The following is a 17549-nucleotide window of genomic DNA, read 5'->3' as shown; positions in this document are numbered from 1 at the left end:
AGGCTGAGGCAGGGAATTGCTTGAGCCCGGGAGGCGGAGGTTGCAGTGAGCCGAGATCATGCCACTGCACTCCAGCCTGAGCAACAGAGCGAGACTCCGTCTCAAAAACAAACGAAAAAACAAACAGGTGACTGTCATCTTTTTATTCATCTTTCCTACACTAGTATTCACAAAGTAATATTTGCCCTTTGAAGGTAAATGGTGTCAGTTCCAGTGGTAGCCGTGAAAGTCAATGAGGAATGCTATGGTCTTCACGTCCATAGTGTTTTGACATTATTCCCAATGTTTGTCAGAGATGACAGCTTACTTGTGACCTACTCTGATTTGTAGGTTCAGAGCCTCGGTTTCTATGCAAATGTAACTTGCCCTGGACTGTCATTGCCTTTGCAGCATGTTGATGAGTGGAATATTGGCCGGCTGAGAACAATCCTGGACTTGGTGGAAAAGGAGAGTGGGATCACCATTGAGGGTGTGAACACCCCATACCTGTACTTTGGCATGTGGAAGACATCCTTTGCTTGGCACACTGAAGACATGGACCTCTACAGCATCAACTACCTGCACTTTGGAGAACCAAAGTCCTGGTACAGTCTGCCTGCAGTCGGCACCGGGCTTCTATGCTAGAGCACGGGCTCATGTTCATTGTGCGTGGGAAGCACCTCAGGATTGTGTTAAAGGGCAGACCCTGGTTCAGGCTTGGGGTGACATTCCATGTTTTAAACACACTTTCAAGTGCTAAGATGCTGTTGGAGCTCTGGTGCTCAGACCACCTTTTGAGTAGGGAGGCTTTAGAGAGCAGGGTGCTGGCAGTTACCCAAAGACATGGGGGCTCTTCCAGGCTATCCCACTGCTTTCTAATTTTTTTTCTGAACAGGCCTGAGGCATTTCTTAGCAGCAGACTTCCAAGACTAGAGTCACTCCCTCAGATGACAGAAAGCTTTCTTTTCGTCATGGAAAAAATATTAATACTTGGGGAGCAGCAGTGTGTGCTTAACACATGAGGGATTGCGAGGCTATTCAGCATGCTTCCTGTTCTCCAGAGTGTTATTCTTGTTGGTGAGACAAACATTGGTTCTCTCTCCTCTCTCTGTGCTGATCCATCTTTGAGTCTCAGCATTTTTTTTTTTTCTATTTTGAGACAGGGTCTCACTCTGTCACCCAGGCTGGAGTGCAGTGGCACCATTATGGCTCACTGCAGCCTTGACCTCCTGGGCTCAAGTGATCCTTCTACTTCAGCCTCCCAAGTAGCTGGGATTACAGGCGTGCACCACTATGCCCAGCTAATTTTTTTCCTTCTTTTTTTTTTTAGGGTAGAGATGGGGTCTCACTATGTTGCACAGGCTGGTCTCACACTCCTGGGCTCAAGCAGTCCTCCCACTTCAGCCTTGCAAAGTGCTAGGATTACAGGCATGAGCCACTGTACCCGGCCCATCTCAGCATTTTAGTGAAGGTGCTGCAGATAACAGCAGTGAATAAGATGGATGAGATACCTACCCTCACACAGATAGGAGACTGGTCAGGAGGTAGAAAGTGTGAGAGAATGCTCATACGGTGTGGGGACAGCTCTGAAGGGGAAGAAGTGGGTGCTAAGGTCCACATAAGGAGGATAGATGGGCGGGATTAAAGAAGGCTTCTTTCAAAGAGGTGACAAGTGAGATCTAAAACATGAGAAAGACATAACCGGGTGGAATGGTGGTGGGCTTAGCAGCTGGGAGATTGAGGGAAGTGTATCCAGGCAGTTGGAACCACAGATGCAGAGCTCCTGGATTAAGACAGCACATGAGGGCCAGGTGTGGTGGCTCACACCTGTAATCCCAGCACTTTGGGAAGCCGAGGTGGGTGGATCACCTGAAGTCAGGAGTTGGAGACAGCCTGGCCAACATGGTGAAACCCGTCTCTACTAAAAACACAAAATTAGCCAGGCGTGGTGTGTTTAGGGAGCTAGGGGAAGTCTGCTGTAGTTTGGGTGCTGTGTAAAACGATGAGAAGTGAGTGATGAGGCCGGAGGGAACATCATGGGGCGCATTATGGGGAGTCATGAAAACCATATCCACTTTCATGTCTTTTTTCAGCATCTTCAGCCATGTTCTTTCTCAGGGGTTTTCCTTTCTTCTTTCAAGTGCTCTCCAGTTTCTAATCTTGGGGGAAAGAACCTTTTGAGCCTATGATTATCTCCTAACTACTGTCCTGTTTTTCCTTCCTCAGAAGGCTAGACTTGTAGGATGTGTAAATGTAGCTTTTGTGTCTTCACCATTGTTTACTCCAAAATTCACTGCTCCTGGATTTTTGAATTCTCTTATAAAAGAAGGTTTTCCAGTTATTATATACATTCTTAGGTCCTCTGAAGTGGGACCTCCAGAGCCTTCTGTATAGGGTTGCCTGATGGATCCCAGAGTCCTTTAGGTGATATTTTTGTCAACTCCCCTTCTCTGTTTTGTTTTATAATGAAGCTGTTTGCAGTGGGAGGATTTGTTGTTACTGTGGAATAATCTTCAGAAGAGATTAAAAAGGTTAAAACAGAGTTACTGTGAGTTTCAGAATATAAAGTTTAACAATTTTGCAAAAGTTTAGTAGTCCTAGGTGTTCTTTTTTACTTTTCATTTTTTAGGAAGAGCAGTTTCTATGGTGTCTAGACACCCTACTGGGTAGAGAGGTAATTGATTGTAGGGTAATCAGTATATGTAGCTGTTGGGGAGATAAAGGGAAAGTGGGTTCGTCAGCAGATACGGGGCTAGGTCTCTTAAGTGTCAGATCCATCTTTCACTTTGTTTTCCATCTTCCTCTTGCCCGCCCCCAGTTAGGCCTTTCAAGCATTTAAAAATACTGAACATTTTTAAATACTGAGGTTATATAGTGACATCCTTCTTTTTTTTCTTTTAAAAAATGTTATTATATGAACAACATTATAAAGGAGAGTAATATTATGTACCGTAAATCCTGGCTCATGGTGAACACTTAATGAACAGCTTATTAAGTGAATGAATATAGAAGAAATAAATTCACTCACCTTCTTTATGGGCTCTTTACTCCTGTGCCCAAACAGTCTAATATTTCATTTTTTCAGATTCCTTTCTACTGCTTGGGAAGTTTAAAAAAAAATCTGCTATTTCAAGGTGTTTTGAGAGTGGGAATAAGTCCCTTAGCTTCTGTACCTGTCCTCCGCCCAGCCTCTGATGCTCTCATGTGATTGCAGGTACTCTGTTCCACCTGAGCATGGAAAGCGGTTGGAACGCCTCGCCAAAGGTACTGTGTCTCTTCTGTTTGCTGGATTGGACCCTCCTATGAGCTGTGCTCCTTGCTCTGCACTAAAATGTGCGTTCCCCATGGTCAGATACTTGCAGGTCCTGTCGCAGGCCTGCAGACGGGGGTGAGCCACGTTGGTTACCTTAAGAGGGCAGTGACGGAGCCTTTTCTTCCTTTGTCCTGACTGACTGTGCCTCAGTTTTAATGAGCAGGGGTGTTTCTTTGACCAGCGATAATGAACCAGACCTAGTATGACTGGTGTTTCCACTAAAGACCCAAATGTTAAAGAAAAAATTGAACTTTATGCTTTGTTTCTTTTAAGTGGACTTAGATTTGTATGTCTAGAGAACATAGGAAAGCCTGGGTAGATGATACTATAGCTGCATTACTGAAAAAAGATCAGGGATACAAGTGACTGGAGAAAAGGTCCTAAATAGTTTCAAAGCTCTGTAAGAACAGAGGCAGCTTGGGTGACCTTGGTTTCCCAAACAGGATTTCATTACCCATGTAATGCCCTACATGGGAGTGAGCCTAGAGGCTCATTGCAGAATCTTAGAATTGGTGCGGAGCTATAAGGATCCTCGGAGGTCACATTGGTGATTCATCCTCTTTATCATTCCGATGAGAAGCACAGGTGTGAAGTGACTCCAGGATTGCGGAGCTAGTGTGGAGCACTGTGTTAACCTGTACCCTTTCAATTAAATAGGCTTTTTCCCAGGAAGTGCTCAAAGCTGTGAGGCATTTCTCCGCCACAAGATGACCCTGATTTCCCCGTTAATGCTGAAGAAATACGGAATTCCCTTTGACAAGGTGAGCTGATGTTACATGCCAAAGTTCTCAGGCACCACCCTTTCTGGCCTTTGTTTTACAGTTTTATTCTAGTTCATCACTATACCAAGAGGGGGCCAAAGCTTAAATAAACTATGTAACAACACTTTGATCTAAGAGCATTAAAGGTGGGGCCGCTGTAGCTTCCTGGTGCCAGAGGAGAGTCAGATCCCCTTGAACAGTGTTCATTTGGAGGAATGGTTAATTATAGTCATGTCATCTGATATGTCTGGGCTTTGCATTTTATAGAAGACAGCAAGGACCCCAGGGGTTTTATGACTTACCCTTTGTTACTCAGCTAAGTTGTGGTGGAGCTCAGAATTCCAGTTCTGTGGACTTCTGCCATTTGAAGCAGCTGCTTCAAGTCTGCTCTTGTTCAGGTGACTCAAGAGGCTGGAGAGTTTATGATCACTTTCCCTTATGGTTACCATGCCGGCTTTAACCATGGTTTTAACTGTGCGGAGTCTACCAATTTTGCTACCCGTCGGTGGATTGAGTATGGCAAGCAAGCTGTGCTAGTAAGTCTGCTTGATTTCTTTCTATAACACCATGACAAAAATGAGCAAATTCTGGTTAGATACGTTGGCTGGTGATTAGAGTATTTCTTTGAGCTGCTGGAATTCAGAAACAAGCAGCTAGCAATGTGTCAGAGTACTAACATTTTGTGTTCATAAGGAATTTTTAAAAATGTGTTCAGAATTGGGAAGTATAAAATGAGGTTCTTAAGTCCATTAGGCATTAAAACCATATCCACACACGTTAATACTCTTGCTTATCCATTCCGAGATTTCTCTGTTGAGATTTTTAGGGGTTTCCTTTACTCTAGGGAAGCAGCAGGGTCGGGCCTTTGACTGATAGTAGTAGACTTGCTTGTGTGTTCCTGGCTTGGACAGGGAACAAGGGCAGGTGGCTCACCGTCCTGGGGGCCTAAGTGCAGAGCCTAACCACCCTCTGTGACCCCGAGTTAGTGCCCAGGTAGATTTGCCCCAGTAGCATGTGCTCTCTGCCTTTTTTTTCCCTGCTTCCCTTCATGTTTGAAGGTCCTGCAAGGATAATATGCCCTCAGCCTGTGAACCAAAACAATCTGGTTATAAACCATCTTGCACTTGTTTCCATGTGGAGGGAGGAGCTAGGACGTGGGGGTGAGTTGGAAGCAGCAAGGTATGCTCACCTGGTGCTCTTCTGGTTCCTGCTGACAGTGCTCCTGTAGAAAGGACATGGTGAAGATCTCCATGGATGTGTTTGTGAGAAAGTTCCAGCCAGAAAGGTACAAACTTTGGAAAGCTGGGAAGGACAACACAGTTATTGACCATACTCTGCCCACGCCAGAAGCAGCTGAGTTTCTTAAGGAGAGTGAACTGCCTCCAAGACCTGGCAACGAGGAGGAGTGCCCAGAGGAGGACATGGAAGGGGTGGAGGATGGAGAGGAAGGAGACCTGAAGACAAGGTAACCCAGTGGCCCTTTTGTCCTGGCTGCGTGAGGGAGGGATGTCTGGGTAGGTCCTGTAATCTGTGGAGAGGCTGTTTCTTGTTTTTTTTTTTTTTTTTTTTTTTTGACGGAGTCTCGCTCTGTCGCCCAGGCTGGAGTGCAGTGGTGCGATCTCGGCTCACTGCAAGCCCCGCCTCCCGGGTTCAGGCCATTCTTCTACCTCAGCCTCCCGAGTAGCTGGGACTACAGGCACCTGCAGCCATGCCTGGCTAATTTTTTGTATTTTTAGTAGAGACGGGGTTTCACTGTGTTAGCCAGGACGGTCTCGATCTCCTGACCTCGTGATCCGCCCACCTCGGCCTCCCAAAGTGCTAGGATTACAGGTGTGAGCCACCGCGCCCGGCCGAGGCTGTTTCTAAGATGCCATTTGTGCCTTGGCTAAGGGAGTGTTCTTGGTAAAGGCTCCAGAAACCTGAGAGCCAGAGCATTCAGGCACTTTCTGAATGAGAGACCTGTAGTGGGCGTGTAGTCTGCTGGAGCAAGGCGTCAGTTATATGAGGGTCGGGGGCATTTATGTGCGAAGGTCGGGCTCCCTCTGAGCCAGGAAAGTCATGTTTTCTCATCATATCAGAGAGTCTTTTAAAAAGAAGTGTAGTGAGGATGAGACTCAAGGGCATTGGTAATGTCGTGATTTAAGTCTGCAGTGCTATTGGTGGCTGAGCCAGGGGATCTGTGCTCTGAGGAGAATTTATCCTGGGCCATATGGGAAAGAAAGGAGGAACTGTTCCTTGGTACCTGCTATATGCCAGGCACTTTGCCAGCTACTCTGCATACCTTTTCTTAATCCTCACAACAAATCTGTTAGGTGGGTGGTAATACCTGTATTTTCCAGATGATTGAACAAGGTCAGAGAGGTGAAGTCCCTTGTCTCAAGTCACAAATAAGAGGTGTCCCTGAGTTTTGAGCCAGGCCTGACAGGCTCTGGCCATTCACTTTGGGTTGTGTGTGGATGTGTATGAATGTGTTTGAGTAAGTGGATGTATATGTGGGCTCTTAAAAGATTTGCCCTCTCCCTTGCAGCCTGGCCAAGCACCGAATAGGGACAAAGAGGCACCGAGTTTGTCTTGAAATACCACAGGAGGTGAGTCAGAGTGAGCTCTTCCCCAAGGAGGATCTGAGTTCTGAGCAGTATGAGATGACGGAGTGCCCGGCAGCCCTCGCCCCTGTGAGGCCCACCCATAGCTCTGTGCGGCAAGTTGAGGATGGTCTTACCTTCCCAGGTTAGTTGACTATGGTGTATTTTCCACAACCCTAACTCATATATGTGTCCCGTGTTAGATGCCATATTGAGTGCTGGGTCAGAAATAAAAAAGGCAGAGTGACAGGTCCGTGAGCAGATAGCATACTTGGAGTGTGAGAAGTGCTTTGGGTAGGGATGTACAGGGAGGACTGGACATGTAGGGAAAAGCTCCTCCCTCTGCCTGGTCAGGGGTCAGGGAAACACTGGAGGTTTTGGTGAAGGTGACTCTTACAAGGTAAGTAGGACCTTCCCAGGCGGACAGAGAGAGAGGAGGGATGTAGAAAGGGTGTCCCAGATGGGAGGAGCAGGGCACAGGCATGGAGATGGGAATTTTTTTTTGAAATGGAGTCTTGCTCTGTCATGCAGGCTGGAGTGCAGGGGCGCAATCTTGGCTCACTGCAACTTCTGCCTCCTGGGTTCAAGCGATTCTCCTGCCTCAGCCTTCCGACTAGCTAGGACTACAGGTGCCTGCCACCATGCCTAGCTAATTTTTTTTTGTATTTTTAGTAGCGATGGGGTTTCACCGTGTTGGCCAGGCTGATCTTGAACTCCTGACCTCAGGTGATCCGCCTGCCTCGGCCTCCCAAAATGCCAAGTGGGATTACAGGCGTGAGCCACTGTTCCCAGCAGAGATGGGAAATATTAATAGCATGGTCCACTTGGGGGAACTGGTGGGGAGTTTCCCTCAATTGAATGTTAGGGTGGAAGGCAGCTTTGTGACCAGAAGGTGACGCTGGAGAAATAGGAGATGATGTAGGGCTGTCTGCCATTTTCATTTGCTCACTTGGAAGCTTAAGAAGCCATTTATATTTTAAGAGAGGGAGTGGTGTGATCAGTGCTGTTTAGCAGTCACTTGAAGGTCATTGAGGCTAGATTTGTTAGAGAAAGGCTTGTATCTGTCTTGGGTCAGGTATGACCCAAAGATGTGGTCTGCTGACAGCCAGGCAGCACTGTGGACTGACACCCTGGGCTGGGCTGGCTTCTCTTCAGCAGATTTTCTTTCCCTTTTTTCTCTTCAAATTTATTTATTTATATTGACAGATAAAATCATGCATATTTGTCTTGTACAACATAATTTTTTTGTTTGTTTTAGAAACGGGGTCTTACTGTGTTGCCCAAGCCTTTGTGAACACAGCTCACTGCAGCCTCAACTTTCTGGGCTCAAGCAATCCTCTTGCCTCAGCCTCTCAAGTAGGTGGGACTACAGGCATACACCACGCCTGGCTAATTTTTTTTTTTTTTTTGAGACGGAGTCTCACTCTGTCTCCCAGGCTGGAGTGCAAAGGCATGATCTTGGCTCACTGCAACCTCCGCCTCCCGGGTTCAAGTGATTCTCCTACCTCAGCCTCCCAAGTAGCTGGGACTACAGATGCTTGCTACCACGCCTGGCTGATTTTTGTATTTTTAGTAGAGTCGGGGTTTCACTCTGTTAGCCAGGATGGTCTTGATCTCCTGACATCGTGATCCGCCCACCTCAGCCTCCCAAAGTGCTGAGATTACAGCAGTGAGCCACCATGCCTGGCCCATGCCTGGCTAATTTTTAAATTCTGTAGAGACAGAGTCTGACTTTGTTGCCCAGGCTGGTCTTGAACTCCTGGGCTCTAGCAATCCTCCCATCTTGGCCTCCCAAAGTGCTGGGATTACAGTTTTGAACTACTGCTTCTGGTCCAACATGATTTGTGAAGTATATATAAGTTGTGAAATGGGTAAATCTAGCTGTTTAAAATACATATTCACATAGTGGTCATTTTTGCAGTGAGAACTTTTAACATCCACCCTCTTAATATTTTTCAAGATCTTTAGATTTTCTAGCATGGGCTAGGTAGCCAGGTCTCTGCTGAGCTCAGACTTGCATTACCTGCAGGAGACTTTGGAGGAAATGGCAGCTGCCCCTTACTGAGTGTCTGCTGAGTGCCAGGCGGTGCTCAGGAGTCTTATTTATGAGCCCTGTAGATCTGTAGTAGCATCTTCTCATTACAGAGGAAGAAGCTGGAGGCCAGGAGGCTGAGCAGATAGCCCTGGCTCACAGTGCCCCTCAGTGACAGAGCCAGGATTGGAAGCCAGGTCCCATTCCCAGCCCATGTTCCTTGTGCTTTGCCCTCTGCCTTTCATCAGGTTCACATGTGCAGGAGGAACTTGGCTCTGTCTAATGTGTATGTGTGTTTCAGATTATTCTGACTCCACTGAAGTCAAATTTGAAGAGCTTAAAAATGTCAAACTAGAAGAGGAGGATGAGGAGGAAGAAGAAGAAGCAGCTGCCTTGGATCTTTCTGTGAATCCTGCATCTGTAGGGGGACGCCTTGTCTTCTCAGGCTCCAAAAAGAAATCATCTTCTAGCCTGGGCTCTGGCTCTTCACGGGATTCTATCTCTTCTGATTCAGAAACTAGTGAGCCTCTCTCCTGCCGAGCCCAAGGGCAAACGGGAGTTCTCACTGTGCACAGTTATGCCAAAGGGGATGGCAGGGTCACTGTGGGAGAGCCATGCACGAGGAAGAAAGGAAGCGCTGCTAGAAGTTTCAGTGAGCGGGAGCTGGCAGAGGTATGGGCTCCAGGCAGTGGTGTGGGGTGGGGAGCTGCCCTGGAGGACACCCTGTCGGGAGGGGATCTGTGTGGGGGAGGGAGGTGGATCTGTGTGATGGAGGTGCTGCAGGAGGGCAGGAGAGACCCTCAGTCAGTGCCTCTAGCCAGCAGTGGTTGTGTCAAACAAAAGCCCGGGGCGGCATTCACTCTCCCAGCTTGTTCTTTGCTGGGAGTTGCTTTTCTGTTATCCCTGTGGCTACTGATTCCAAGAATTGCATCAATGCAGCCTGAGTCACAGCAGCAGATCCTCCTCAGCCCACTTGGATCACAATGCCTTTTTTTTTTTTCTTGAGATAGAGTCTCTGCTCTGTTGCCTAGCTAGAGTGCAGTGGCATGATCTTGGCTCACTGCAACCTCTGCCTTCCAGGTTCAAGCAGTTCTCCTGCCTCAGCCTCTCGAGTAGCTGGTATTACAGGTGTGTGCCACCACGCCCAGCTAATTTTTGTATTTTTAGTAGAGACAGGGTTTCACCATGTTGGCCAGGCTGGTCTGGAACTCCTGACCTCAAGTGATCTGCCCACCTCAGCCTCCCAAAGTGGTGGGATTACAGGCGTGAGCCACTGTGGCTGGCCTTTTGTTTTTTTTTCTTTTTTTTTTGAGACGGGGTCTCACCCTGTTGCCCAGGCTGGAGTGCAGTGGCGCGATCTTGGCTCACTGCAAGCTCCGCCTCCCGGGTTCACACCATTCTCCTGCCTCAGCCTCCCGAGTAGCTGGGACTACAGGCACCCGCCACCACGCCCGGCTAATTTTTTGTATTTTTAGTAGAGACTGGGTTTCACCGTGTTAGCCAGGATGGTCTCGATTTCCTGACCTTGTGATCCGCCTGCCTTGACCTCCCAAAGTACTGGGATTACAGGCGTGAACCACCGTGGCTGGCCTTTTCAACTGGGGTAGGCAGGAACTCTTCCTCTGATCCTCATTGCCTTAGCGGCACAAGGGTTAGAATGGCTGCTGTTGGAGCCCACGTGTTTGGAGGTTTGGGATGAGATGAGATGGCCTTTCTTACCTTGAAATTCAAGGGTTTTTTTCTTACACCTCTTGACTGCCCTGTAGACTCCCAGTATGACATTGATAGAGCATCCTTTTGGAGACCAAGATGCATTCCCAAAGCTATAAACACGAACATGTGTGTTCAGGCTTCCTCCTTAAATACATGTTGTCACCAAAAGCTGATTCCTGCTTTTGTGCAAAATGGCTCTTGGTGGGTCTGCCACTCTGAGTGATCAGTCATGTCAGATGCCACTGGACCCCCACTACCCAAGTGACTTTCCCTGACTCCCCAGCCTTGGAGCTTATGTGGGTCAAGCTGCAGTCTTTGGTGAGGGGTGGGAGATAGAAGAAGCCAGTGCAGAAGGTCCTCTTTATTCCCTATTCCCTTACCTTTAGTTTTTAAAAATGTATCTTAAAAATCTTCACTATGGAAAATTTCTGACGTACGTACAAAATACCATCACGAGCCCCCGCGTGTACTCATCATATATATGATTAACATTTGGCACATTTGCTTTCTGTTTTCTTTGGCTGCAGTACTTGACACTCAGTCATATTCACATTTCCCTAGTGTTGCCAATAGTCCCTTTTTATGGTAGGTTTGTCTTCTTGTTGTTGATACTCATAACTTTTCTCGGTGCCTTCTCTGAATCTCAGGGTACGGTTTTGGTAGACTTCCTTTTTACCTTGTGAATGTTCCTCTTTCCATCCCACTGTGGTTGCAGGCTAATGAGCTAATAACTACTGTGTTTCCTTCTCATTGCCTCTGATTGCAGTTCTCTGTGCCTTCTTATGGCAGCTTCCATAAAGGAGGGCTTTTTCAGCCTGGAAACCAGAGTCTCTTTAACTCCCAGTTGCCACCTAGCAATTCTTCCTTCGCAGAGGCCCCGGGCCATTTCATCCAGCCTACTGTTCACTACAGTTCATGCTGTCCTCTTGCTGAGTCTTCCTGACATTCTTGTTTCTAGTTGCAATCACAATCACAAAAAGCAGCTAAGAAGTAGCAAGAGTTCACTGTATATTAAATACTTTGTTTATCTTTTTTGAGACAGGGTCTTGCTCTGTTGCCCAGGGTAGAGTGCAGTGGCACAGTCTTGGCTCACTGCAACTTCTGCCTCCTGGGTTCAACCCATCCTCCCCACCTCAGCCTCCCAAGTAGCTGGGACTACAGGTGCACACCACCACTCTTGGCTAATTTTTGTATTTTTCGTAGAGATGGGGTTTCAACATGTTGCCCAGACTGGTCTCGAAATCCTGGGTTCAAGTGATCCTCCTCCCTTGATCTCCCAAAGTGCCGTGATTTCAGGTGTGAGCCACTGTGCGCCCCACCGCCCCACAGCTGTTAAATACTTTATATGCATTGTTCAGTCTTTGTATTACTGCTTAATTAATCTTATTACAGAGTCAAGTTTTTGTGGGAATTTTTTGGGGTGGGAGGTGCAGGAAGCCAATAAATAACACCTGTCCTTTTTCCTCTCAATTCGGAACTATTTAATTGATGATACAAGAGTCAGGCATATGGAGCTCAGAATGTCGCTTTATTTACAAGTTAAAATGATTGAAGAAAGTGACTTTTAACCTGTGGCTAAATGGCCCTGCTACTTTTTTTTTTTTTTTTTGTGGGGGGACTGAGTCTTGCTCTGTTGCCCAGGCTGGAGTGCAGTGGTGTAATCTTGGCTCACTGCAACCTCCACCTCCTGGGTTCAAGTGATTCTCATGCCCCAGCCTCCCGAGTAGCTGGGATTACAGGCATGCACCACCACTCCTGGTTAATTTTTGTATTTTTTTTAGTAGAGATGGGGTTTCACCATGTTGGCCAGGCTGGTCTGTAACTCCTGAGTGCCCGCCTCAGCCTCCCAAAGTGCTGAGATTACAGGTGTGAGCCATCGCACCTGGCCTACTCATTTACTCTTGATGTCTCCAGGCCCCTCTAGAGGCAAAGCATTTCCATGGAAGCACTCAGCTTCCATGTGGTGTGGATGTAGGCCAGAATGCACTCCCTCTCCAAAAGACAGATCCTAGTGAAGTGAAGCACAGCTTTCAAGGGGATGGGGAGAAGAAAAGCCAGGACTCCTTCCGTGTGGAAGTATGCTAGGGGAAGGGGTCTTCTCTCTGACATGTCTCTCTTTTCCAGTCCTCTGCTCAAAAACCCTTGAGTGTCTTCTTGGTTCCTTTTTATTTCGGTATGTACTTTTCAGGCCGAGCCTGATGATAATACCCTAATAAATAACCCTCTCTGCTCCATCGCCAACCATCCCTCCACCTCCAACATGTGCTGGCTTGTTTGTTTGAACTACTTAAAAGTCTCTAAAACTGTCTTGGCTGCCCTGCCACTTCCCTCTACTTTCTAATCATTTATGGCATGCCTACTCTAGGCCAGGACTGTGCCTTCAAGGAGCTCATAGTCTAGGATAGATAGGTAAGAGCAAATCATTCCAGTACTTAATGATACGTGTTGTGGTACAAGTGGGAGAGTTAGCAGCTCAGCCTGGGGTTGCAGTGTAGAGTTCTGGACTGCCTGAGAGAAGGAAACAGTTTAGGCCTGAGGTTAGAAGAATGCCAGGTGGATAGAATGAAATCGAAGAGAATCTGGGAGAGGAGGGTGTTCTAAATGCTCATGATAACTCATGCCAGCGTCAAAGCACTTGGGGATCTGCAGTGGTTTAGTTTGTCTCAGGCATATAGGACTGGAGAGGGCCTCAGGTGGTGCTGTTGGGGGATGTCAAGAGCCAGAACCTGGAGGGTCTGCCTTGTTGCTCTGTGAAGCAGTTTGACCTCCTAGTTGTGGTGTAGGGAGCAGCAGAAGGGTCCCCACCATATGCACCATATGGATTTGGAAATTGAAAACTTTCATAATTCATTCTTTTAAATGCACACACAAAGGGCCGGGTGCCGTGGTGCATGCCTGTAATCCTAGCAGTTTGGGAGGCTGAGGCGGGTGGATCACCTGAGGTCAGGAGTTTGAGACCAGCTTGTCCAACATGGCGAAACCCCATCTCTACTGAAAATAGAAAAATTAGCCGGGTGTGGTGGTGGGTGCCTATAATCCCAGCTGCTTGGGAGGCTGAGGCAGGAAAGCGCTTAAACCCTGGGGTGGTGGGGGGCGGAGGTTGCAGTGAGCTGAGATCACACCACTGCACTCCAGTCTGGGCAAAAGAGTGAAACTTTACTTCAAAAAGATAAAAAAAAAAGCAAGAAAGAAATGCTCACACAAAGATTCAGAGGGAGGCCACGCAGGGTGCCATACACCTGTGGTCCCAGCACTTTGGGAGGCTGAGGTGCGAGAATCGCTTGAGCCTGAGAGGTTGAGGCTGCAATGAGCCGTGACTGTACCATTGCACTACAGCCTGGGTGACAGAATGACACAGTATCTTAGAAAGATGCAGAGCGAATAATACAGTGAACCCACAAATAATTTTTTTTTTGAGACGGAGTCTTGCTCTGTCGCCCAGGCTTGGAGTGCAGTGGCATGATCTTGGCTCACTGCAACCTCCACCTCCCGGCTTTAAGCAATTCTTTGCCTCAGTCTCCTGAGTAGCTGGGATTACAGGCGCCTGCCACCACGCCCGGCTAATTTTTGTATTTTTAGCAGAGACAGGGTTTCACCATCTTGGCCAGGCTGGTCTTGAACCCCTGCCCTCGTGATCCACCTGCCTCGGCCTCCCAAAGTGATGGGACTGCAGGTGTGAGCCACCATTCTCGGCCAAACCCACAAATATTCTAACAGGTGTCAGGATCTTTCCATATTTGCTTTGTTTGTCCTGTTTTCAATTTGCTGAAGTATTTATATTAAAATTATATTATCTTCATTAGTATATAATGTACGTATTTTTGGGGTACATGTGATACTTTAATACATTAATTTGTAAAGATTAAATCAGTGTAATTGGTAAATGCATCACCTTAAATATTTGTCTTGTCTTTATGCTAGAAACATTCAAATTATTCTATTTTGAAATGTACAATAGACTATAGTAAACTATAGTCACCCTACTGATTTGTCAAACACTAGGTCTTATTTCTTCTATCAGACTATATATTTGTGCCCATTAATCTGCCTCTCTGCTGAAGTATTTGAAAGCACATCCCAGATACCTTGTCATTTCTTCCCTACTTCAGTGTGTATCTCTGAATAATATGGTCATTTTTGGCTGGGCGCAGTGGCTCACACCTGTAATCCCAGCACTTTGGGAGGCCAAGGGGGTGGATCATCTGAGGTCAGGAGTGCGAGACCAGCCTGGCCAACATGGTGAAACCTTGTCTCTACTAAAAATACAAAAATTAGCCGGGCGTGTTGGCGGGTGCCTGTAATCCCAGCTACTCAGGAGGCTGAGGCAGGAGAATTGCTCGAACCTGAGAGGCAGAGGTTGCGCTGAGCTGGGATCTTGCCATTGCACTCCAGCCTGGGCAACAGAGTGAGACTCCATCTCAAAAAAAAGAAAAGAAAAATATGGTCACTTTCTTAGATGATAACTATGCCATTATTATACCTAAGAAAACTACAAAAATTCTTTAGCATAATTTACTATCCAGTCCATAATCAAATTTCCTCATTGTCCAATCTGTTTTACAGTTGATTGGTTTGTATCAGGATTAAATCAAGGCCCACACCTTTGATTTGCCGATGATGTTCTGAAGTCTTCCTTAATGTAGGCCACCGCCTCTCCCCTTTTTTTCCTCACCATTGACTTAATCAAGAAGCTGTCATTGATTGTCCAGTAAAGGGTTTTTTAAGTACTGCACTGATGTTTTGGAAGATTGTTCTGGAGGCAGTATAAAGATTTTGGGGGGGAGGAAGAAGGAGGCAAAATTAGAAATTGTTAACAGAGGTTCTCTTGAAGGTGGAATTATGGATGATTTCACTTCCTACATTTATGCATCATTTGAATATTTTTATGATTAACATGTTATTTTTATAACTAAATACTTCTACTTCAGGAAAGGAGGAAAAAAGATTTGAAACAGGGAAACCAATTAGGAACCTGTTTCTTAGTCTGAGAGAGAGGTAGTGAGGACCTGTAGGTGGTGGTGATAGGGATGGGGAGCAGAAAATGGACTTGAGAGCTACTTGGAAGGTAGGCACATAGGACTGGGTGACTGGATGGGGGTGAGTCAGAGGGTAGCATGAGGCTTGACTCGGGTTTCCAGCTTTGAGTTCTTGGGATAGATGGTGGTGTCATCCATATAGGATAATGATTATAAGAAAACTAAAGGGTTTTTAGTGTGGGCCAGGAAATGAGTTGAGTTTGGGTACGTCTAGAGGGGGACTTTTGTGAGGTAGGCTATGGAGATACATAGATATAGCCTTGAAGCTGGGGTGGGAGGGTTGGTCTGTGGGTGTGGGAGTCACCAGGAGGGCACTGGTGGGCATGGAAGAATGTGTGTAGAGTGAAGAACAGTTTCACAGTGTGGGGTGACAGGAGAGGGCCCAGGTAGGAGAATGTGGGGGAGCAGCCAGAGGTCAGGAGAACTAGGAAAGAACAGTGTATCCAGTGCCAGGGCAGGAGAAGAGTTCAAGACAGTGGGAGATATGGCCAAGTGTGCCTTGTATTAAAAGGCAGGGTCCTGCCAAGTGGGGGAAGTTGAAGAGGTAGTGATTGGATTCTGGGGATCTAAGGAAGTGGGAGTGCAGGTGGAGGGACAGGAGGGGATGGCTGCAGATAGGTTTTTCTTTTTGAGAAAAGGTCTTGCTGTGTTGCCCAGGCTGGAGTGCAGTGGTGCGATCTCAGCTCACCACAGCCTCGACCTCCCAGGCTTAACTGATTCTCCCACCTCAGCCTCTCAAGTAGTTGGGACTATAGGCATGTGCCATCATGCCCAGCTAAGTTTTTTATTTTTGTAGTGATGGGGTATCCTTATGTTGCCTAGGCTGGTCTCAAACTCCTGGGCTCAAGTGATCCTCCTGTCTCGGCCTCCCAAAGTGCTGGGATATAGGCATGAACCACCACACCCAGCCTGTGTTTTTAAATTGTGGTAATATATACACAGTATGAGATTTACCTATTTTAACAGTTTTTTTAGTAAACAGTTCAGTGGCAGTAAGTACATTCACTTTGTTGGGCCACTGTCACCAGAATGCAGATGGTTTTGAGGTGGGAGGAGATGGGGAATTTATCTCTGAGGGTCGCCTAGAGTGGTCAGATAACTACCTCTGCTTAGTGCAACCCAGCCCTTTTCAAAAGCCACTATTCTTAGAAACACTTCATTGCTTTCCATCTAGTTCCCTTTCTTCTTTGAAGCCCTAGAGTACTAGTTTCTTAATTCCCTTGCCATAGGCTGGTGAAGAATATAACCTTCTAGAAGCTGGGCCCTGTGCCACATTCATCCTCATTTCTTGAGTACCAGCACGGTCCAGAGGGCTTGGCCTATGAAACCCTCTGTAATGAGGATGGAATGAGTAAATGGAAGGTCAGGTTTGTTTTAGTAAGAAGCCACCATCAGAATTAATTGACTGGGAGGAATAAGGGACAGATAGTCAAGGTTTGGGGGCAGAAGCTGAGCAACTTTGTCCATCCCTGGAGAGGTCTTATAGCACTGGATCTATATTTGTAGACAACTGGGTTCCTTAGAGCACCCTTATATTCCCCCACCCCCACTTTAAGCATCCCCAAGCTGTAATTTGGGCTGCCTGCTGTTCAGTTTCCATGCCACCATCTATGTCAAGGGCCTTTTTTAGGTCAGTCTGGTAAACTGCAGTTTTTGGTAAAAGCACCCTGGCCGGCTGACACTGCCGAAACTGTAGAGTTTTCATTACCTACTGACTGAGCCACAGCCATATGTCTGCTGCAGAAGTTCTTGTTAGTTCAAGCTACTTTGAAAAGTGAGTTCCCAAAACAAGGTGGGAGAACAATTGGTTCTTCTCTGTACAGAATAAACCCTATCAGGAACACTAACCTTGACCCTGGTGCCAGATGTTGGATGAGGGAGGAAAGAACTCAGGAGCCTTGAGTTCCAGCTTTCTTCAGGCAGGGCCCTGGGAGTCTGCCTGCTATCCCGCCCTGTCTGCAAAAAGAGCCCTCTGGGGAAGGGTTTATTACTACCATTTTACTGGTGGGGCTGCTACTCGTCCAGGCTCACACAGCTGCTAGTTGGTCGAACCCTGACCTTTCTGTTATATACTGAGGGAATTTAGAAACTGGAGCAATCCCAGGGAAGGCAGCACCATGAGAAGGGTGCGGA

At 47.0% G+C, this 17549-nt stretch overlaps 1 protein-coding gene across 3 annotated transcripts in view; it reads left to right on the top strand.

Moving 5' to 3' along the window:
* The window catches only part of KDM4A (lysine demethylase 4A), a 55837-nt gene that overhangs the window by 12869 nt on the left and 25419 nt on the right, over positions 1-17549 (top strand). For all 3 annotated transcript variants that reach the window (XM_003812831.4, XM_008965339.3, XM_008965340.3), the window contains exons 5-11: positions 391-584; positions 3194-3243; positions 3950-4053; positions 4452-4589; positions 5271-5518; positions 6581-6780; positions 8969-9339. In XM_003812831.4, coding sequence (XP_003812879.1) covers positions 391-584; positions 3194-3243; positions 3950-4053; positions 4452-4589; positions 5271-5518; positions 6581-6780; positions 8969-9339 — 1305 coding nt within the window. The remainder of the gene's footprint in view (positions 1-390; positions 585-3193; positions 3244-3949; positions 4054-4451; positions 4590-5270; positions 5519-6580; positions 6781-8968; positions 9340-17549) is intronic.

This window comes from Pan paniscus, chromosome 1 (genome assembly GCF_029289425.2).
Source record: "Pan paniscus chromosome 1, NHGRI_mPanPan1-v2.0_pri, whole genome shotgun sequence".
NCBI lineage: Eukaryota > Metazoa > Chordata > Mammalia > Primates > Hominidae > Pan > Pan paniscus.
The sequence above is the reverse complement of the archived record's forward strand: the minus strand, read 5'-3'. Positions and strand labels throughout refer to the sequence as shown.